Source organism: Alligator sinensis, unplaced genomic scaffold, assembly GCF_000455745.1.
Source record: "Alligator sinensis unplaced genomic scaffold, ASM45574v1 scaffold196_3, whole genome shotgun sequence".
Taxonomy (NCBI): Eukaryota; Metazoa; Chordata; order Crocodylia; family Alligatoridae; genus Alligator; species Alligator sinensis.
Window position 1 is genome coordinate 1,617,605 of NW_005842264.1, and position 23,757 is coordinate 1,641,361.

At 45.3% G+C, this 23,757-nt stretch overlaps 1 protein-coding gene across 3 annotated transcripts in view; it reads left to right on the top strand.

The window, feature by feature from the left end:
* The window catches only part of LOC102370400 (serum paraoxonase/arylesterase 2), an 86,173-nt gene that overhangs the window by 46,967 nt on the left and 15,449 nt on the right, over positions 1 to 23,757 (top strand). For 2 of the 3 annotated variants that reach the window (XM_025209025.1, XM_025209027.1), the window contains exons 2-5: positions 6,932 to 7,002; positions 17,424 to 17,479; positions 20,063 to 20,228; positions 22,306 to 22,432. In XM_025209025.1, the coding sequence (XP_025064810.1) occupies positions 6,957 to 7,002; positions 17,424 to 17,479; positions 20,063 to 20,228; positions 22,306 to 22,432 (395 nt within the window). In that variant the 5' untranslated portion in view covers positions 6,932 to 6,956. Of the gene's footprint in view, positions 1 to 1,256; positions 1,293 to 6,931; positions 7,003 to 17,423; positions 17,480 to 20,062; positions 20,229 to 22,305; positions 22,433 to 23,757 lie in introns of those variants that run through there. The other variant, XM_025209026.1, reaches the window with a different exon arrangement.

The following is a 23,757-nucleotide window of genomic DNA, read 5'->3' on the forward strand; positions in this document are numbered from 1 at the left end:
CGGCAGGGAAGGGAAGGGCTGCTCGTGGGGCGGGCGGGTGGCGCGCGGCGCGGGCTGAGCTGCACGCAGAGCCCCCCCACCCCGACCCCGGGCTGAGCTGTCGGGGAGGGGCGCCGGTCGCAAGGTTCATTCGTCTCGTTTGTTCCCGCCCCCCCCTTAAGGACTCGCCTCTGTTGAAGCACCGTCCCGAGCAGCAAACCCATCTCCCCGCTGCCCCGGCCCCAGGCTGCACACACACGAGTTTGGCAGTGTCCGTACGCCGTGCGAGCCGAGCCGAGCGCGGCCGCCCTGCCCTGCCCTGCCCTGCCCTGCAGTCTATTTGTACCCCTGGTACATTGTGAGCACAACTGTTCACAGGCTCTTCTTGTTAAGCACTTTTAACTAACTCTTTTAACACATCTGCTGCTTTTTTTTTTTCAAGCCTAGAGCTTCCCAAGGGAAAGGGTAAGATGCCTTCAGTAGGGGAACGCCTTATTGCAGTTTTCTGCAACTTATTTTCTCCAGCTTGTAAAGCAGAATCGAAGGTGTGAAAGTGCGCAGTTACAGAATGAGAAGCAAAACCCTGTGTATTACAATAATAGTTCATTTCTTAAACCCCAGCCATGCATCCTGTCTTGCTTGAGGAAAGAGAAATGAAGGGGAATTGCTCCTGACAATCCAGGAACCATAATTTTGCTCCTGCTCACAATTTTGCTTTTCTTTTATGCAGTTTAGATGATGACTTGAATGGGGTGATCCTGCCTGAGGCAGGTGGTTGCATTGGATCAGTGGTTCTCAACCTCTTTTGTATCATGACCCATTTGTAACCATCAATGGCCAGTCCCCACCCCAGTGCCCCTCACTCCCAGTCTGCTGTCCCCCAGGCTCCAGCCCTCCAGTGCATGGTGCAGGGGGGGCCCCAAGCAGCCCCTTGCAACCCACGGGTTGAAAAATGCTGCACTAAATGACCTCTGGAGGTTCATTCCAGGCCTACTTCTCTGTGTTTCTATGATAATTGTGCATGTTCCCAAAGTAGCAATGTGAGAACAAATTCTTGCCTCTGCTAACTGTAGCTAATGGCAAAGGAACATGTAGTTCTTGTAGCTTGCAGTACAGGCATACGCTGCATTATACTTCTGTAGAGTTGTGTACAGTGTGAACTAGATTGGGAATCAGATCTGGCAACTTTTTGTGAAACAAGATTCTTAATTAATCTCTAATTTACAATTTGTTTTGTGCGAGTTGTTTCAGAATATAGTCACTAGAGAAAACCCTTGCAAAAATCCCAACAAACAAACGAACAAAAGCTAAAGGTAAATAAACTAGGACACTTTAAAAAATAAAATGATATCAGACTAAAGGCACTATAGAAATACACTTGTGAGCACAGTTTTTCTAACTGTTTTTCCTGACAGTGCTGTCTTATCAGCATGCTACATTGCAACATTGCTGATGCAGCAGTAACAGTAAAGGCTAAATAAGAGTTCGGATAACATTTGAGCCTTCAGAATAAACCTGTAACATTTTAAGATTCTACTACAGGGACGGGCAGTTATTTCGGACAGAGGGCCACTTACTGAGTTTTGGCAAGCCATCGAGGCCCGCATGACAGGCAGCCAGGGGCAGATAAATATTAATTTTCTAAATTTTTTAGAGGTCCCATGGGATGTATACAATTGCCTGGTGGGCCGCATGTTGCCCACCCCTGTTCTACTAGCATGTGGTAGAGCAATGGGGGACATCCTTTTTGGCAAGTGTGGCACACATTTATCCAGCACTCTCCCCAAGTGCCACTCTGATCCCTCTCTCCTACCCACCTGTCCCCTGTCCTGTGCTCCCTGCCCAATTTGCTGCTCTACTTTCTGCTTCTGGTCCTATCTGCTGCTGTGCTGCTGGTTCACTCCTTGACCAGTTGCATGCCACACACACAGGCTACTATTTGTGGCACATGTACCACAGGTTGGCCACCCTTGTACTAGAAAGAGAGTATGTGTGTGGGGGAGGTGGGAGGGAAAGGGAAGATATTTGATTTATTTTAAGCCAAACCTCCCTCTGCTTGAGCCAGCCATCCTTGGTTGCCCCCCATTGGCAACAATAAGAACCCCAAAAAGCAAAAAAAATAGGCATTCTCTATAGACCTGCTACTATTCGGCTTGACTTTTTCATTTATGTTTTATGTTATGATGCTGAGAAGGATCTATCTCATCAACGTCTGTGTTTTTTGTTTGTGCTGTTGGAATACTTCCCAGTTAAAGTAGAAGAAACAGCTTATAAATTGAAGATTATTTACAACCAGTAGAAATATCTTAAATGTGATAACTATTAAAATGACAGAAAGATTCATTTACTGTGGTGGGGTATAGGAGTATGCACTAAGTGTATTTAAGAAAAAATCTTTTAAGATGACACAAGGGAAATTATTATTTTTTTAAAGTGGAATAAACAGTAGTGTGCCTGAAGCCCAGGTGGTAAACTTCATGTGCAGTAGTATAAGCATTTTAGCTGGGTTTAAGGTGGCTGTTGAGGGAGCTGTATATTGTACATTGTTAGGGTCTCTATCACTTTAAATGTCCATAAACTGATTTTTCATACTTAAATTTCCACCTATGCCTCAGTTTTTTACATGCTATTTACTTCGCTAGCATATTTTAGATCTGAAGAACTGCAGGCACTTCTAGATTCTTGTAAACAGCACTTTTTTGCAAACAGAACGAGGGTGATAATACACAAGGTAGGCTCCTTGCAGGAACCAGGAACACTGGTCCGTTTTCTACATAGTTGGTGTGTCTTGAATGATCCCCTACCATCAGCAGATCTGGCATGTGTCGTTTCAGAGTAGGCATCTCATGTATCAGAGATGGGCAAGATGCAGTAGTTTGGAAACTCCTCACAGTAATGCTCTAAGGTTCTTTATTAGTGCCCAGCCTAAGTATTCTTCTTCCAGTTTTTTAAATGCCTTCCACGAAAACTCTGGGAACTTTGTGTTCTGTTGTTGCTTGCAGTCTTTGTCCGCATGGTACTCCTGAAATTACGGAGTTACTTAAGGAAGCTCGAAAATGATTGGTAAATCCCTTTCTGTATCACATAAATAATATTACCATATATTTAGCCATCCTGAGAGAGCACTGCATATCCTTGCGTTTAGTCTGCTGTCAGTCTTATTCAGCTTCTAAAAACTTTGTATCCTCATGGCCATGTCTACACGAGTTGCTTACTGAGCAGTAGCTTGCTACTACTGTGTAATAGCTCATTACTAGCATCGCATGGTAGGAACTGTACAATATACAGATCCTTCAACAGCCACCTGAAACCCAGCTAAGATGCTTATACTGCACGTGAAGTTTGCCTCCTGGGCTTCAGGTACACTATTGTTTATACCACTTAAAAAAAAATTCACTTGTGTTATCTTAAAATATTTTTTCTTAAATACAGTATAGTAATGAGATCCTATGCTGCCAGCATCACCAGGAAGACTTGTGGGGATGCTAACTGTGCAGTAACTCTGGTTACTGTGCGGTCATTTAGTACTTAGGTATGCAAGTACTTAAATGACTGCGCAGTAAAAACTGCGCAGTCAGCATCCTGTGTAGATGTGGCCCATGTGTGTCAGAATGAGACTAGTAAGTAGGGAAGGGTGAGAGCAGTGCAAGAATGAGGAAGATGTGGGTAAAAAGGGGAAGGAAAATACAGAGATTAAATGATAAATTGTGCTTGACCGATCAAACCTGCCTGAATTGTTATTCAATGGGAGAGCCAAAGACCTGAATAAATACTACTGTGCTAAATCTCTTCTAACCCTGGAGCATTTACCAGTTGTGCTTTGTGTAACTTCCCATGAGCAGGGATAACTTGCCTTGAGGGCTGTTGGAAAAACTTCTGAGTTTTACCATTTTACCTTAACCTCTCCCACTCACGTAGGAAACATTCGCAATGCAGAAAGACATTTTTTAATGTAAATCCATAAATGACAACAATAGGGTGAGAATTTAAATGGATGCAGGTAAAGAGACAAAAAAGTAAAGTAGTAGTGCCAGCCATATTGCACGTCTGATGTTTTATACTGATCCTGTAGATAAATCTATGCTTTCAAAAAAACCACTGGAGTAGCATGTTGCTACAGGATATTTGAATTTTTAATTCTTTGACTCAACATGTAAATGTTCAGCTCCAGCTGCACATGTATTTGGGGAATATCCGAAGCAATAACTTTCTTTAAGAAGAAACATTCTAATCTTGTAGTTGACACACCTTCTTCTCATAAGTTCCTTTGGATGTGGTATTGAGGGAGCATATATTCAAATTGGTCGGCCATCTCCTCCAGTTGGGTAGACCCCTAGCTATTGACCTATTTAGACAGTAAAAGAATTTGAGGGAGGGACAACATGAGGTTAAATGCCAGAAATTCAGCTACAGTACAAACTCTTTTGAAGTTAATGAAACTACTATTTATGCTACCTGAAGACTATTTTAAAATAATGTTTATTCAAACTTATCAGGTTGATTTCAATTTTGATTTGATTAAAAATTGTATCAACATTCTAAGATTTTTTTCAACATATCTGCAGTCCCTCCCCCCAAGTACTATTAAATATTTTAAACAGAAAGTGAACATCATTAAATATCTATAGTTTTTTATGATACACCGGTGGTGTGGGGGGTGAGGGGAATGACAGAAATGAGATGAGGCCTGTTCATTACTGTCTGCCTGCAAATACCATGGTATTTCTTGTCATCACTTCAGTCTTTGTCACTGGCTGATGCTAAAGTGTTTGGAAGGGAGAGTGGAACAACAGTAATAAAGAGATGATTCTTGGTATGGAGAAAATGGATGGAATGAAACAGCAGTAGATCAAAAGTACCCTGCAAAGAACAACACTTGTCACTTACAAGGATGTTACCTTAAAGCAGGGGTGGGCAAAATGTGGCCCGCAGGCCAGATCCAGCCCCCCAGGCCGTTCTATCTGGCCCATGAGCCCCTTAAAAATTTAGAAAATTAATAGTTATCTGCCCCTGGCTGCCTGTCACGCGGCCCTCCATGGCTTGCCAAAACTCAGTAAGTGGCCCTCCGCCTGAAATAATTGCCCGCCCCTGACTTAAAGGATGATTGCTTTAGTGTTAGAAAATAGCAAGAAGTAATATGGAAAGGGTGGAACTGCTTGTTAACAAAAAGAGTTATTGGCATGGGGTGAAAGAAGAGGACCCTTCTATCTACCTTCTTTCTATCTGAAATATTGATTTTTTTTTTTTTTATGTTTGACTCTAAGTGTGACCTGTCAGCTTTGTAACCTTCCACAGATCAGCATTCTAGCTGCAGTTGCTTAATTTCTGGGCATCAAAGTACAACTGACTTTTAAAAAAGTTGTTTGTTTTATGTTGTAACCTGACAACTTTTGAAGTTTTATAATTAATTTCACTCTAATGGATGATTTTCTAAAAGCTTCAGGTTATGGAGTTCAATTATTTGAGAAGTGTTTTTTTTTAAAAAGTGAAAGTGTCTAGTTGTCATGGCTGCAGGAAAAAAAGCTTACATGTGATATAAATGCATTTGGAAGCTCAGCCAGAAGACTACTAAAATCTCCAAATGTATTATACATAAATATGGCATATTTGGAGCCTGGCTCATAGGTTTGTTTGTTGTTTAAATACGTGGAGTTGACAACATTGCAATTTTATAAGGTTTGATATAAAAAACACTTTAGCATTTATTAAATATAACAATTTGTTATAACAATCTGTTATATAACATAACAAATATAATTATAATATACTAAATTAACAAATCAATAATAATATTCTATTATAATATAGTGTATATTATAATGTATATGATAAATTAATGAATTATAATAAATTAGCAAATATAACAATTTGTTATATTAAATATAACAATTGCCATTTTATAATATTAGATATAAAAAATACTAGCATTTATACTATGAAGTATAACAGTAGTTTCCAAAAACTTTAAAAGGGCCCATGAGAAAGATGGAGAAAACTTGTTCTCCCTTGCCACAAGGACAGGATATATGGCAGTGGATTTAAACTCAAATCTTGGGATAAAAATCCTAACCTTAAGAACAGTAGGGCCATAAAACATACTGGCCAGGGAAGTTGTAGAATGTCTTCCATTAGAGGTTTACACGAAGAAGCTGGATAGGTATCTCTGTGAGGTGGTTTAGGATAGTGAAACTTGCGTCTGTACAGGGTTGACCCTTGAAGATTGTTACAGACTTATGATTCCATTAAATATTTGCGAGACGCCATTTTATTGAGAGAAATGATTGGTGGTAAAGTTAAAATAAAAGCAAGCGAGGAGTTTAAGTACAGGCAGTCCTCAGACTTACGACGCAATTGGTTCTGAAAATGGCATCTTAAGTTGAAATGTCGTAACTCAGAACCGATTTTCCCATACAAAACAGTGTTATAAGTGGGAAGGTCCGATACCCTGTTTTCACCAAAAATAACCCAGAATTTTGTACTCAGTCAATTATAGATTAGTAATATAGCTACATTAATGTATTTATATTGTAAATAGCAATCATATTGATTTGGAAGGACTTCTTTGAGGTGACTTTGCTGGACTTTTTGAAGAACTCTTGGTTGGACTTTTTGAAGGGTTCTTGGCTGGATTCTTCTCAGGATTCTTGGCTGCAGGTTTTTCCTGAGTCTTGTCTGCTTTCTTAAAGAAAGTGTCCAAGGAAGTTTGGACATCTATTCTCCAGGGAGATGGGTGACACAGCGACTTGTTCGCTGGCATGGCATCACATCAGATCAAGCATTGTAAAGTTGAAACTGATGTCAGAAAGTTGAAATGGTGTCAATTTAGAAACGTTGTAAGTGTGAAACGTTATAACTTGAAACGTAAGTCGAGGACTGCCTGTATTATCCTGTTATCAGGTCCTGAAACTCTGTTAGATCAGTTGTATTAAACTATATATTTTTTTTCTTGTAGAAATAAACTTAATGCTTCTCGGGAAATGGAGCCAGTAGAGCTTCCCAACTGCCACCTCATTAAAGGAATTGGTATGTATGATCAGGTTGAATATACTGCTTATACAGGGAGCCTTGCTTTGAAATCAGCAGCTAAAGCCAGCTTTCAAAAAAATCTAACCTGAGTGACAGATATAATTGTGATTTATAAATGCTGCATAGCATTTGCTATACATAATTATGGAGAGGCTGGGAAAGGCAGCAAATTCTTCTCAATAGCCAGCTATGGCATGTTTAGTCTTTTTTTTTTTAATTTTGAAGCAGGAGGCTAATATGCTAATATCCTAGGAAATTAATTCCTTATAAGAGTATGACTTCGTAACCACTGTAATTACGAGGGCTAGATACACCCCTGTTGCCTAACTAAGGTGTGGCCTTGCAAGTGAGGTGCACCTTCAGATGCCTATCAGCTGGTAAAGAATTTGACATGCAGTGCGAAAGTTCTAAACTAATGCAGCAAACATGAGCAAACTGAAATGTTAATAAAAGCAAGCTGAAAAAATGCCAAATCAGGGTTATCTGTTTTTTAAACTAGGACCCAGTGGCAGTGAGTGTAGATTACAGTGTAGATTACAAGTCTTTGCTGTCCCAGTCCCAACATTGCTGAGCACATTGCCTCCATATGTATTGCTGTCATCTGCTGGCCAAAAGACTGAAAACCAAAGGGTAGAAAGGGGTTCAGTGGCTCTGACATGACAGTGTAACAAAAGTAGTAATGACAGGAGGTTCAGAAAGTCACTGTGTTTATCCAAATGCCTTTCCCAGATTCGCTTTACTTGATTGAATTTTCTGGTAACCTTTATAAAGAGAGGCCTCTAAATGTTTACACAGGTAACATCATTCAGTTGAGTGAGTCTACTGTGCTTGGGTGCAGAGCTGTACCAATACATCAGTCCATAGCGTATTGGCACCCATAAAAGGAAAATTGACCTTATTGGCAATCACCTTTTTATGGCTGATATGGCCGATGACATTGCCAATAAATTCAGCATGCATGTGTGCAGCTGCAGCATGCACACAGCCATCCCAGCAGCTTTGAGAGCAGCGCCCGGCTGGTAAGTCTGTTGGGAAGGAAGGGGCAGGGGGAGGGAAGGGGCATGAGGGGTGCAGACTGAGGCCCCTGTGGTGAGGGAGGGAGTGGGGCTGGGGAAGGGGAAGGGGCAGGCGCTGCCCAGCTGGGCTGGGGCGCAGGACAGAGCTATGAGCGGCTCGTCCAAAGATGTGGGGTGGGGGGGAAGATCCTGCTGCTGAACACAGCTCCAGGGGAGTCATGGGGAGCACATGCCCCCAGGATTTGTGCACAGGGAGAGGGTAGGCTGCCTCTGCGGGCTGGGGCAAGGGGCGGTGCTTGGCTCTTCCAGCTGGGATCTTCCCCCGAGGGGTTGGGCTGGGGCTGTGCTCAGAGTGGGTGGCAGTGGCTCTGAGAGGGGGGGCTGTGGGGGGGGGGGGGGGGGGGGGGGGGCCCCGCTCCAGCACTGCTACTGCCCAGCCCAAGCACAACCGCCTGCCCACCCCCACCCTGTGCCAGGAAGAGCCCAGTACTGCCCCCGGCCCCAGCCCACAGTGGCAGCCTGCCCTTGCCCCATGCACAGATCTGGGGGGCATGTCCCCCACAGCTCCCCCAGGAGTGCGTGTAGTGATGGGATCCGTTCCCTTCCCCACACCGCTGGATGAGCTGCTCACAGCTCTGTCCCCCTTCCTGCCCTGGCTGGGCAGCACCTGCCCATGCCTCAGCCATACTCCCTCCCTCACGGCAGGGACCTCAATCTGCCCCCCCCCGCCCTGTCCCCCCCCAACAGACTTACCTGGTGGACGCCTCTCTCCAAGCTGCCGGGCTGCATATTGGCATTCAGGTTGGTATCGGCTGATATGACTCGTTAATAATCAGCCATTAGTATCGGCCCAAAAAATCTTTATCGGTACAGCCCTACTTGGCTGTATGCTTGCTTATGTGTTTATAGGATCTGTCCATGTGATGACAAAAGGATGTCTTTTGTTTGAGGGTGTTGGACCTTTTGTGGTTTTTTTCCCCCCTTCTCTTAAATCCCTTGACAGATGGATTTTGTGAACCTTCTGTATTTAGTTGAAAAATGAGACTAGTCAGTCTGCCTCTTTGAGGAGGGATGTAGTTAAGGGACTGGATCAGTTCTGAATAAAGTAATCTTAAACTACTCATTTTGTTTGTGGAAGAAGAGAGCAGCTGTTTCAGTCTATTGTAATTATGTCAAAACCATGCACCGCTAGCAAAAAAAAGCAAACCTTTTAGTAACTTGATTTCTCCAGTGCATTGTTTTTTTCATACATAATTTCCCATTTCTGTTTTTTTAGACTCATTAATTTTATTTTTCAATGGAAAAGTAAAAGTAAGCAAAGAAATATGATTTTTGCTAGAAATTAAATTAAATTAAGCAAGGAAAGTGAAAGGACCCAGAATAGCATTTTTTTTTTGGTGCAAATTATTCAAATTGCAGCCTTGGCATGCCTCCTGCAGTTACACGCAGACTTTGTTACAGGTAGTATAGATATCATGGATATGTATTACTCCGGACATTTTGAAATGGAAACTCATTTTGAATCAGAAAACAAGGATCTGTCATTTTGAAAACATGGAATGTTTCATAGTTTCATAGTTTCAGGGTCGGAAGGGACCTAATAGATCTTCTAGCCCGACTCAAGTGTTCCTTTCTGCACTTTTGAAACTTTCCAATTTTTGACCCTTCCTGTGACAAGTGATAGTTTCAATGAATCATCATTTTCTGAGGGAGATGGAGTTCTGGAAAAGGTCTAATTGTCAATTCAGAGCTCATTTGCATCCTCTCCATCCTGGGTCTGGTTGATTCTATGTACTGTGACTATTAAATATGGCTCTAGGGTTGATCAGCTGCTTCCAAAATGTCAAGGAGTTTGAACTGATGAACTAAAAAAATTGAAATGCCTCTTGTTTCTCCCTGTCTCCACAGTTGCGTTATTGTGAGGATGATAAAATTTGTCCAGTGTGATCCATCTTGGCTTCATTCTCAGGCTGCTTTTTGTTTGCCCCTTGAATGAGCAGACAGGTGTTAAAGGACAGCATAATAGATCCTTTTTAAACCATAAACCACAGTTAATAATTTCACCTGAATTGTAAAACTAGTTCAACAAGTTTTAGTTGGCCTTCCCTATACCAATCAGAGAGGGAGGGTGAGAAGTGTGAGTTTAGTTTGGATTTTGTTAATTGGTTACTTTTTTGTGAGGTATTTGTACTTTTTTGATATTGTGAGTTTACTGTCTTCACTATGTCAAATTTTATCTTGATTTTCCTTCAAAATGAAATTGCACTGCTTATTTTCTACAAGGAGCCTTTTCTGTAACTATACATACAGGCTGTCAGTGTTTATCAGACTCTGGGTGTGATCAACTATGTATTAAAAGGGGATGGGGAGCTGCTCCAGATCAGCAGGGATCCTGGTTTTCTCTGATAAAAAAAATCAGAAATTCTCTGATTTAAAAAAAACACATGCTCAAAATACATATTTTCCCATGATTAAAACAAAATGCCACTATATATTATTTGGATTGATATGGTGCTTCATTTTGATCACGGAAAAATGTGGATTTTGGGTTGTTGTATTTTTTATTGGAAAATTTCTGATTTTTTAAATCAGAGAAAACCAGGATCCTTGCAGATCAGACAGCAGCTTTTACACTGTTAACAGTACCTGTGCAGTAGCCTGTAGCGATTTAAATATAGCCAAACAACTCCAGCACTAACCTGGAATGAAGCAGGATTAAACTCAAGGCAGTTTGCATCCTTTGTAAACTGCAGTTTACCTTGTTTGGCTGCCTACCAGTTACAGCTGCTGCACACTAACAAGCAGCAGCTTTTCCTCCCATTTTGAAATGGCTCCAAGTGTACATTTGCCCATGCCCTCTCTTTGCCATGTACATTATGGGCAGAACTTTTCACAGACCTCTAGCATAGTGGTGACTGTAGGTGCAGGCAAAGGTTAGACCTACCACAAGGTAGGCTGTGCTTATTCTGTATATCCCAACAGTACTTTGATTGGTATTGTACAGTGACTTTTTGAGGGTTGGTGCCAGTGCCACTAGTAAATATTGCCAAGAGTGCAGTTTGAGCAATCAGTATACAGACTTAAAAAGGGAATATTATACATGTTGCACTGTACTGTAATATACCTCTGTTGGAGTAGCCATCAGGCCTGCCACATATATGCAGCCTGAAATCCCACTGAAACATGATGAACGTGATCAGGGAGCATATTTCCCTGGAAACAGCAAGGCAGTATTCCTACATGAATTGCAACAAACAGAAAACCATAAGCTGCATGTTCCCATGAGGCAATTGGCATTCTTGTCACAAAACACTGATTTCTGCCAGTTCAGCATCTTGAGGATAACAAGTCAGAAACTGAACAGCCTTCTCTGAGAAGACTGTGTGGTACGCTATAAGGAAGGACCACCAAAGTGCTGCTGCAGTCTGTTGATTTATGAGGGCCATAGGGTTTCTTGATTTCTAACACCAAGAAGTATATTCAAGAAGCCGTGGAGTTAAGTTGCAGTGCTTCTGCACTGTACCTGCCTAGAGAGACAAATAACTTGCTCAGCCAATCAGAAATCAGATTATGAGTTTTGGTTGCAAAATTGCCATTTATGTTATGTAGACATCTGTGGCAGGGTAATATCTGATCTGGTGATTGTGCATGAGGAGGATAGGATCCTGTTCAAAATATCTAATAGCCTGAAGCACAGTCTTATTCAGATGTGCTATGTGGAGAGTGCAGTTTAATGCAAAAGCCGATAATTTATCTCAATCTAAAGTGAAGCTCTTTTCGTTCATGAGAGATGCTGTGAGGCTGCTTTAAAATTATTCTAATTAAAACGAAAATGCAACTTGAGCCTTTTGTTTACCAAATATTAGCAAAGTGTCCCTTTTGAGGTTATTCTTTAATAAAAAAAATAAAACAAGTTTCTGTGCCTCACCTTGTTCCTGGAGCTATAATGCCCTCTTAGGCCTTGCTTAGTTCTTTTGCTGAGGAACTTCAGCTGGGGCTGTTATCTATGCAGTTTTATCAGTGCTAGAATAGTGCAGATGGAGAGCTTAAACCTGTTCAGAAAGCACTAGTGCAATGCCAGCAGAGCAAAATTTTTCAGAAACGACATGTTGGACGCACTTAGGAGTGGAGCAGTTAATTTACTGCTCCAAGCATGTGCTCCATCAATGGTTCTTTTACGGCACAAATTTCTTGTTCACAGTAGTGGTGCCAGAGGGAGGTTGTTTGGCAAGATTCAGTCCAACAAATATTTGAATAGTGCTGTTGCTCCTTTCTTTCCTAAGTAGAAGAAAATTGAGAAGTGGCCAATATGTGATTTGTTCAGGAGTGTCTTTTGAAATAGTGGTGTACATTCCAGCATAGAGCTTTCCCTAAGTTATCCATTTCTTGAACTTAGTCATTTTAAATATCTGGTCCTAACTGACCTTCTTATCTTTCCTCTTGGCAAACAATTTTATTTTAGTGGAGAGAAAATGATTATAGGTCATGGGGCCGAGCCCTGACCACCTAGAAGGTCACAGCTCAGGATCAGGAGCAAATAAGACCAGACTAGAGTCAAAGGTCGGAGGCTCAGGAGATCAAGGTGCATAAGGGACCAAGAAATTCACTTGTTTACCACAAGGTTAGAGGTGCAAATTAGGGGGGTGAGGAATAGGAAGCAAGGATCCAGACAAGCCAGAGGGTCCAGAGCAGGCAGCTGTAGCTGTCAGGGACCTGGACATGGGTGCTTGCCAAACTAAAGCCATGAGCTAGCTGTCAAAAGACAAGGATATACACTGGAGTCCGGAGCTGAGGATCAGGGGGTGGAAGCAGAGTTAGGAGGCAGGAATGGGAATCAATAGGCAGGAATGGGAAACCAAGAACAATAAATCAGCAGCCTAAGACTTTTGTTCTGTTGAGTAGCCTGCTAGGCACTAAAAGAGCTGCTATAAGTAGGGTGACCATATATCCCGGTTTGGCTGGGAACAGTCCTGGATTTCATAGGCTGTCCCAGGGTCCCAGCTGGTTGGTGCAAATTGAAACAAAAGTTCTGGACTAGCAAAAGTTCTGGATTGGCTAGGGGTGGGGCCAGGGGGAGAGCACTCTTGTGAGCGTGGGCTGCTCGTGTGCACATGTGTGTGTGGCAACCCCAGGGGTGGGAGGTGGGGCAGCAGAGGTCTTTCCTCCTCTCCCACCCATCCAGCTGCTGGCAGGGACCCATATTTGGGGAGGCAGCTCTGGGCACTGTGCGAGCCGCCTCCTGATCCCATCCATGTTGCCATGTGCGAGCCAGGAGCGATATGCGGACCCGTCTTTGTGCACGCAGACTGTGGCCAGCAGCCCGGGCACGCAGGGTCAGAGGAGACCGTGCGGCGGCAAGGCACGCACGGGCTAGAATTAGTCACAGAGGCGTAGTGGTTGATTCAAAGATTATTTACTTACACCCAAGATGGTCGCGGTGTAGGCTGGACAGTTTCCAGGTTCAGCTCCGCTTAAATCCTCGTTGGAGGACTACGACAAATTCGGTTCTTGGGCCCCGGAGTTGTTAAGGCTCCGCGGGGTCGGCAATTTCTTTCCCACGGAGTTGTCGAAGCTCCGTGGGTTTGGTTCGGCTCTCTGGCCCCAGAGTTGTTAAAGGTCCGTGGGTTCGGATCTTGAGTATGTAGGATAGGGATACGTCTAGGATTGCGCTCGGCGACGGGGAGAGGCCAGAGGCTGTTTAGACCTCTGTTGCCTTCTTAAGAAATGCGTTGAGTCCGTAAGGATCCGCAGCGCTTAGAGATCTTCACGCTTTCCCTTTTGAACTCCAATTGCTCTCTCTCCCCAACTTGGGCGGAAACCACCCAAGCTCTTTATACGGCTAGCAAGCCAATCGCTAGCCGCCACGTGTGCATAATTTAACACAAGCCAATAATGGGGCTCGAATTAAAATACAAATGGTGGGAACTCTTTGCACCGAGCATTTCTTAGATGCAAAAAAAATGCACCATGCAAAGAAAGCTACAAATTGGCGGGAAATTCTCCCTTGCACCGGGGTTTTCCTATACAGCAGAAAACTCCACCGTGCAAAGAAGCTGCAATTTAGCGGGAACATAATTGAGCAGTGCCGAAGCACACACAAAACAAAAACTCACAACTTTGGGTTGTGACAGGCACTGCTCTGGAACTGCAGTCCTGGCCAGGCTGGGCCAATTGGCTGCAGGAGCAGCAGCAGCAGCAAGAGGCCCACCTGGCTGCAGCTGTTGCCATGCCAGGTGCTTGCATGCATTGCCCATGCAGGATGGACGCAGGGGGGCAGCAGAGACATGCACCTAGCTGTGCTGGCTGTGGGGATACTGTGCACCTGGGTCTGCGTGGAGGCCAATGCCCCCTGTGTGCCAGTCCATGATTCTTTCCAGGTGCTGCAGCTGGGAGTCAGAGGGGTGCTGGATGACAGGTTGCATGCACAGGGCTGGGGGGGGAATTACAGGGGCATGGAGCGCAGTCCAGCAGGAAGGCAGAGTGGCATGGTGCTCCAGGCAGGTGGGTGGGCAGGCACCATTGCTGCCTGCCTCACACATCATGCCTTTCCACCTCTGCCTCTTCCTGTAGCATCACTGTTTACTTGGGAGCGTGGGGGGTGCAGTTTCCTGGATTTTCCATGGTTCCATATAGTTACCCTATTTATAAGCAGGCAGCCACACCCATGCAGGCAATTAGGGCCAGTTGGGGGTAGTTATGCCACTGGCAATCATCCCCACTTAGGTCACCAGGGCCAGCTAGGGGCCATTTAGTGTTCCTGCTTCTCTGACTCTTACCTAAGGGTGCCTAAAACAGGACAGAAGTACATTTGTGAAAGTTCAAGTGTCCTGAATGCCCTGATATAACAGGTAGGGGTCTACCAAACTGAAGGAGGCTGATTTCTCAGGCAGATTATGGGGCTGGCCGCCATTTTCATGGGTTAAGCACAGTGGGGCTTCTCCATACTCTGATTGGCTGAGGGGCCCCAGCAGTCCTGCCCTTCCCCACAGATTGCCATGTGCCCTGAAATCGCGGCTTAATTACTCTGATTAAACCTGGAAAATCCATTAATCCATGTGACATTAAGCATGGATTAATTGCTTCCCTTGGTTTAATTAGGGTAATTATGTTGTCGTTTCGGGCCATCCCCAAGTCTTGGGCACTGTGATTTTGGCAGGCTCACTGTAGAAAAAATCCCTATGGCCTGCAGCCTTCGTGACTCCTGCTGCTAGACCTGCGTTGAAGCATCTTCGTGCCCCAGCCAGCCCCTCTGCAGCACGTTGAGCTGGGGGGGAGCAGTTCCAGGCCTCCAGACTGACTCCCCAGGCTCCCTGCCAGCTGGACCTGTTCTGACCTGGCTCAACATGCTGCGGTCCCAGGCACACATGTAAACATGGTAGCTGGGAACAATAAACTCTGGCACAGTTGTGCTAGAGTTTATTCAGGAGCACTAATTTCATGTGTAGACGCATCCACTGAGCTTAGTTTGGTATTTCTTCTGACTAGCTGTCTGCACCTTGTTGTGTGGGGTTTGTGGTGGCACAGTGAGACACTACTACACAGAGCCATCCAGCTCACTGTGCCAGGCCCAAGACTGCCAAATGAGGTTTCCCTTGGGGAGTGTATGGCTGGCTGTCCCGCTTCCTGGAGAACGCCTGCAAACCTGGGGTAACGCTGCCACCACCCGGGCACTAATCTCTGGCAGGGCTCTGTGCAGCCTGGGGCACAAAGACCCAGTGAATCTGAGGGGTGCTTTGCCCATGGTAATATTTCTGGGTGCTTCTTTCAGCCTGAAGCATCCCAAAATAGCATCAGGTAGAACTGAAGGAAAATAAAAAGACAAACTTTGCTGGGGGCGGAAGGCCTCCCTCCTCAACAGCACAACAATGAAGGTTGTAACCCAGTACCTTTATTGAACAGAGGTGGGGGGTAGAATGAGGAAGTCAGAATATACTTTGAGCAACCAAAAGCAACTTGAGTATTTACAGAGATTGAATACAGGAACCCTTTTAAGACACAACCCAAGTGAGAGGCAGAGAGAAAGGCAGGGGATTTCTTCACAGGGTTTTGAATCATCTCTCTATTTACCTGTCCCCAGACATTGCATGGAGCCAAGGTCCTTAACTCTGGGTTTTGAAATCCACTTTGGGTACCGGGTACATAAAGGAGTAGAGCCTGTAAAGGAATTGACTGCCTGTGTGACTTGTCCTGGGTTGCGCATGACGTTTGTGGTACAACAGAAATTAGCCAACCAGTTGTTAGCTAAAGGCTGCCCTTCCAAAGGCCTGATTTGTGGATATTTATTTTTCCTTCTTTAGAAGGGTGAAAAACACTTTGCATGGCTTTACATTGTCAGTTTTGAAAAATGTTGGAATTCTACTTATGCTTGTTTCCCAAAGAACAGGACAGTGTTCCGAGAGGAGCTATGGGAGAGTGGTCTGCAAAATTCACCTTACAGATAGATTAAAAGACCTCAATCCAGTTAACATACTAAGGACTGCGAGAGATGACTTCATCAAGGCACAAAATTACCTATGCAGGGAGAAGATAACTGTTACTAGAAGTTTCTTTGTCCTACCAGAGTTCTGCTTTGCAGTATCCAGTGGCTGGATGTTGATATCTGCAAAGCTGACATGGAAATTACCAGAGACTTCAACTCAAGAGCCAGTTCTGTCTCAATGGGTTGTTCCAGGTCAGCCAGAAGTTTTTGGGCCAGAGGCAGGAATCAATGGGATGCATTATGTAGAAGTTCAGACTGAGGGCCTAGATACACGTTACGTACGTGCCATTAAAGCTCATTGAGTTCAGCAAAAATGGCAGTTCTGCGGCAAAGAAATTGCTGCTTCAAACATCATCTTTGTTGTGGCAAGCCTTTCTGTGACAAATTTAATGTGTGGACAGGTCTTCTTGTCCCCCAGTATCCCACAGTGCTCTGCTCTCTTTTCTCCCCTGATAGTCCACCCAGGAGTGAGCTGTCAGGGAGCTATGCAGGGAGCCTCATCACCCATTGCAATGGGGCTACAGTTGTGGCAGGGGCTGACTGGGTGGCAGAGGTCAGCTTTTGCAGCTGCAGGGGACTTTCAGGCAGTTCTGTACCCCTTGCTACAATGTGGGGAGGAACTGGAAGGAAACCTTATGAGCAGCCAGACGTCTACGGGAAAGCTTGTGCTGAAACAGATTTATGAGGAGGGCCTACATCTAAGGAAACTTGGTGTCTATGGAGCGTTGAGAATACCTCTGGTATCACTCTCTAGCTTCTGCTATTGCTTCAGGCACATGGTACCACTAACATAACAGTAACTGAAAATAGCATTGCTCTGTTTCTTGAGAACTGGAGTTGTGTAAGAGAAGACAAAGATGTGAGCAATCAACTGTGACTATTCAATACTTTTGCATAAAACACTTCTTTCTTTCCCTCTACAGAAGCTGGTGCAGAAGATATTGATATTCTTCCTAACGGTCTGGTTTTCATTAGCTCCGTAAGTATCTGTCTCCCACTAGATGCAAGGACATGACTAGTTCATTACTTACAGGACCAGCAAGTACAAACTGCAAGCTGGATTTTTTCTGGACAAGAACTGCTTCTTGGAAACAGTGAAGACTCGAGCAGGCTCTAGCACTGAGCCAGTATTTCCTCCTGCTTGAGCAACTTGAAAAAGTTGTCCTGCTTATCGTTACACAAGCTTCCTCAGTGACCTGAGCAACTTAGCAGAACTGCTGCTGTACTGCTGCCTGAATGTATTAACATGAGATTGCCTTAAATATCTTTGACTTTTGGGAGGTTCTTTTTGCCGCCTTGTTCTCAAGCTTTTAGGGCTAAAATTTTCAGGCTCTGTAATCATGAGAGCTAGAAAAACTAAAAATAAGAATCGACCTTTTATGTTCCAAGGGCTGGCAAATCAGGGTAACTAAGGGGTTTGGGTGGGAAGAGTACAGACTCTTACGTTGCTAGAGATGGGGGAAACATTAAGGAGGATGCAGAGGTGCTATAGGGGCAGCTAGTTGGCTTGGAAAAAAACCCTTTGCTGGTTGGATATTGCAAGTAGGAATTGCTGCAGTGAGATTCCAGTGGGTGAACTCAGGTTTTTCTAAGTTCTTCTGGGGCAAGACATGCAATTGGGGTAGATGCCTTGGAAAAACCTATTGGAACAGAGAAGTGGGGTGGGTAAGCAGGAGCTCAGCATAGCAACATTTGCTGGTGTTTAGGGAGAGTTGCTGGCCCTTAAGTATGATTTGGAGGACCTCTGGAGGTATGAATGCATCAGTGATCTGGGGAGGTCCAAAGAAAAATAAGGATGGGTGTTGCTGGGGTGCAGCCGGGAGACTCCAAACAGCTGCGCTGGGCTCCGGCATCAGCTCTGCACCAGCACCTGCAGGTGCGCCTCGGAGTGGGCAGTGGGGGAGGGGCCTGAGGCAGCGCAGCCCTGGTCTCTCCCCAGCTCCCGGCAAGGAGGTGACGAGCCTGGTGCAGCTTTTTGGAGCCAGCCTGGGCTCTGGGCAGCTGCAGCAAGCAGCGGGCAGAGTACAAACAGCTCTGCCGGGCTGTACAGCTCTGGCATCAGTTCTGTGGTGGCAGCGACTGCACAGGCACCTCGGGGCAGGCTGCACTGCCCTGCTGTCCGCCCCAAGGTGCATACACAGTCGCTGCCAGCATGGAGCTGATACCAGAGCTGTGCAGCCTGGCGGAGCTGGTTGCACTCTGCCCGCTGCTTGCTGCAGCTGCCCAGAGCCCAGGCTGGCTCCAAACAGCTGTGCCGGGCTCATCACCTCCGTGCTGGGAGCAGGGGAGAGACCAGGGCTGCACTGCCTCAGGCCCCGCTCCGAGGTGCGCCTGCACACGCTAGTGTGGAGCTGATGCCAGAGCCCAGCACAGCTGTTTGAAGCCTCCCGGCTGCAGCTGCCCCCGCCCTGGGGAGCTGCTGCCAGTCGGGATCCTGGGCTGCTCCCAGCAGGCAGCTGGGATGCTGCAAGCCATGCTGGGAGCAGCCCGGGCTCCAGCAGGTACCCAGAGCCAGGGTAGCTGCTGGAAGTCACAGAGCCCGGGCTGTGAGGCAGAGGCTTTGGGTGGGGGCAAGGGGCAGTAGGGCTGGGGAGGCAGGGGCTTTGGGTGGTGTGCATGGGGCACAAGCAGGGTATCCTGCCACATACCCCTTGCCCTCATTTTGTTTTTCTGTCATGCCGGCACTCTGGCACCTTCCAAGGTAGGCATTGTGGTGTTTTTCAGCACTCCGGCCAAAAAACGTAGCCTACCCCTGTGAGGCAGCAGCAAAGGCAGGCATACATTTGGTGGTGAGCTTCAATAGGGAGGCTGCATGACTGTCATCCACTTATCTGAGACAGTGTGGAGGTTCTGGAGGTGTAGTGAGTTAAGGAGGGCTTCATTGATTTATGGAAAGCTTTAAACTTGGGGAAAGAACGTTCTTCTCTGTAACTGGGGAGTTGCACTCTTGGTTACAAAGGAAAGTCGTGAATATTTGGGCAAAGGCCTGAAAGCCTTGTCTGTGGAACCATGGCTGTCCATTGCCTTCATGTTGTGTGGAAGTGGAAGAGGACAGTATGGGAATGCCCCCTTCAGCTGTGTCCTGGGAGACCCTTGTATATTTAGCCAGACTCTGGAGCAGAGGAGATTCATGGTGTAAACCAAAATCAAAGCTCTTGTCCAGTGGTTCCCAAACTTTTTAGACTCAAGGGGCCCTATATCAATCTGAAGGCATCCCTTCAGAAATTTGTGAGTTGAGCGGTAATCCCTGTAAAAAAATAAAACAAAACAAAAAACAAAAACAATCCCCCCCCCCCAACCAACTGTTTTATTTATTACAGCATGTACTTCCTTGCACAGGGGGCAAACAGTGTGGGCAGGGGAACAGCCAGGCAGGGGGAAACTAAGCTTGCCCATATTTGCTTTTCTGCTTTTCTAACCTGCCTCTGCATTTTTTGCAGCAGCCTTCAAAGGATCTTGCAGTACTCTGGTTGAGAATCATGGCTGTAGTCTAATCAGCCTTGACTGGATCTTTTTACTTTTTACCTCAGACTGATTGTGTTTGTTCACTTTATTTTTAAAGGGTTTAAAATATCCAGGAGTTAAAAGCTTTGCACCAGACAAGCCAGGTGAAATACTGCTGATGGATTTGAATGAAAAAAACCCAAAAGCAAGAGAATTGAGAATCAGCCGTGGATTTGATTTGGCATCATTTAACCCTCATGGGATCAGCACATATATTGATAAAGGTAAGAGTTTTAAATTGGAAGAGTGGTAAATCTTAACCTAGAGTTTAAAAAGGGTCCCTTTGTTGTTATGCACTGCCTCATAGCCTGCCATCAAAAATGTGAGCTTGATAACTAAATGAAGGGGCAGGGGGAAAGGAAAATGTTGCATTTTTCTTCAAATAGTCCCTTTTTTAAAGTGTCATAAGTGACCTATCAAAAATCATCAGTATATGAATAGAGGTATCTTGGAGATCAATGCCCTGTCTAGTCTCCACTGCATTTTAAGTTGGCCAAAGGGAACTTAATATGGATTGAGGATTGCTTTCCTGTGCACAGCTGATATTAGTGGATGGGAGGTGGGGAAAATTACAAATGAAAAAAGCACGATGGAGATTGGAAATAGAAAATCTATGTATTGAGCAGTTGGTGTAAGGAACTCCTACTCTGTGCAGAAAAGGGGTATTTCAGTCATGGGGCTGAATAGGGCTGAGGGGCTTCCTGTAAGCATACTTTCTTGTCCTCCATGCCAGAGGAGAGAGGACCCTCCTGATCAAGCAAAATGATGCTAGACAGGTTCCTGGAGAATTATGTATTCTAGGCTTTTCTTTCGTTGTAATGCCAGTGTGTGTGTGAACAACTTACTTCTGTCTTTGAAATGATTGTCCTGTGTAAGAGAGAGATGAACTGGTTGCATAGCTTCCGTTGAGGGTACATGCTTGTTTAGGTTTGCTGAATGCACCACTAGGAGAAACAGAATGCCCCAAACTTAGGAACCTAGGTTTGATGTTGCGGGCCTGTCCCTTGAGAAACGTAAGCATCCAGGGGCTATTAATGATGTGCTCCCAGGAAGCCTGCATAAGGTATGGAGGCATAACATATCCTGATAGTAAAAGTTTCATTTCTTGGATGTTCAAATATGAATTGGGTGCTTTGGGAAAGGAGTAGAATATGACACCCGGTATACGGCAGTCTTGCTTCTCTGCAGGGGGTTATGCTAGGTGACCCTGAGGTCCCTTTCTGTTCTGATTCTGTGGAACATAGTGGCTCCAGCCACCACTGTTCATATATTGTCATTCTGGTGCAGTGAGGCTTAACTGAACTTTGTGTATAATATAGTACCTGTGCTCAGGAGTGTTCTTTTACTTCACTTAACCTCATCTCTGCTCTCTACCAGCCAAATATCTTGTGGCTGAAATGAAGTTCTTTTTCCATTACCTTTGGTCTGAAAGAGAGCGAGAGAATATTTTTGATAAGAGAATGTCTATTTTTTAACAGTAAAAGGCTGTTCAGACCATTGGTATTCTCTTCTACCCCTACCAAAGGCTTTCAGTAGGGCTCTCTCTTTTTCTGTCACTTGGAGGGAAAAAATGAACACAGCTGCATGCCAGTTCCATGAAGTTTTTATGGGGAAGTGGTATTGGATGTAATAGTGTGGTAACAGCTGAGCTCAGATCCAACAAGAATGTCTTGTATTCCAGTCAAAGCATATTACACCTCCACCTAGTCATAGGCAGTACAAAAGAGACAACCATTCCTTTTTAGAGGACACATTTCTGAGTCATGAGCCAGATAAATTCAAATTGTTGCTGGTCAGTGACCTTTTGGATCTTGCCTATCTCTGCTGGCTAAAATGCAATCATGGGCAAGGATGGGCACAAAGCCAACTTTAGCTTTCGGCTGGGGGAGCTATGTGCGGGGCCTTCTCTGAAAGATGACTGTGCAATCCGAGGGCCCGCTTTAAAACCAAGTAATGTAAAGCACTTAGCTGCAGTATCCAAGAAGGGAAAATCTTTTAGCTGATGCTAGCCTAAAGGGCTGGAGAACAGGTTGGATATTATCTTCCTTTGTGACCACAGACAAGCTACATTGTACTTAAGTTCTCTACCTGTAAAGTGCAGATGATAGCAGTACCTTACATCACAGGGGTGTTTTGTGAAGGTAAACAAAACAGGTTTTAACCTCTTCCCCCCCCACAAAAGGCAGCCAAATACCCCAGTAATGGAAGCTTCATGGATGGATAGGTGTTCACGTTGCCAGGTAGCCTTTATGAAACTTAAACTCAATTTATTTTATTTATCTTTTTGTTACTCTCTTTTAGATGATTCAGTGTACCTATATGTGGTGAATCATCCACATCAAAAGAGCACAGTAGAGGTGTTTACATTTGTAGAAGATGATAATTCTCTCAAACATCTGAAAACTATCAAACATGATCTTCTGCCTAGGTACTGGGTTCAAACCACCATTCTTTCTGTGTAAAAAGCTATTTTTGGTAAATGAATTAGGTAACATAACCTGAAGAGGGCTTTTCCATTTTAAAAGTTTTTCTGCAGCTTTCATGGATTCCTTCCTTCTGGATAATGCCAGAAGGCTATAGTTTTCTCTTGTCTTGTCTGTTAATAGGCTTAATTGCTGTAAAAACATTGAATACCCTCATAAGCACTGAATCACACTTATATTCTATGCTCAGGATGATACCTGTCAAATGAGATCAACGTTGTATTTGGCATCTTTCTGTTTTTCTATGGTAACAGAGTTTTTGTTTACAGTTAACATTTTCTCCTTTTGGCCAGGAACAGGCAACCCCTGGCATGTGTGCCAATTAGTGGCACATGGAGACATTTTCCTCAGCATGCCTCAGCTGGCCTGGCCCCCTGTCCCTGGGCTGTGCCCTCTGGCCCGGCCCCTGGAGGGGAGCTGTGGGTGGGTGAGGCCAGGACACAGGCAGGCGCTGTGGAGGGCCGCTGTGCTGGAGGCTCCCGCCCGGCTTGGCCCCAAGCACCGCCCTGGCTGTTCCCAGGGCCTTGGGGCCCCTGCGGCCGGGCCCTTGCACTGTGGGCAGCTCTGCCCTGCTCATGCTGTTCGCAGTGTGCAGGGAGGCCAAGCCCAGAGCCAGGAGCCCCCTGAGCCCAGCGTCCTGCCACATGCAGCGGCATCTCCTCATGGGCAGGGTGGTTGCAGCCCATCCCCATGGAGCTGCACAGGCCAGGGCAGGCCCCACCTCAGGTACTGCTCAGCACGCACACCCACCTGCCCACTGCGGCCTGAGTCTGTGGAGCCCTGAGGCAGCCCCTGCTTCCCGCCAGGCCGGCCTGCTCATGGCACCTCCCCGTGCTGCCCTTGCCTGGCCGGACCCTCCCTCCCAGCCCTAGGCCCAGGCGTTTTCTGCTCCGGGACTGTCAGGGAGGCCTGAGCGCCCTGGCGGCTGCTGCTGGGGTGTTGCTGCCTCCCTTCGCCGGACATTGTCCTGGACCCCTGGGCCCGAGCTGCAGAGGAGACAAGGAGAACATCCTCTTTCTCTTTTGCCTTTCTTTTCTCTTTCTTTTCCTCTCTCTTTTTTCCTTTCTTCTCTTTTTCTTCTTACTTTTTTCTCTCCTTTTTTCTTTCTCTCTTTTCTTTCCTCTCTTCTTTCTATTCTCTCTCTCTTTTCTTTCTCTCTCCCTGCCTGTGTCCTTTTTTCTCTTCTCTTTTTTCTTTCTCTTTTTTCTCTTTTCTTTCTCTCTTCTCTCCATCTTTCTCTTCATCTCTCCTTTTTTTCTTTTTCTCTTTC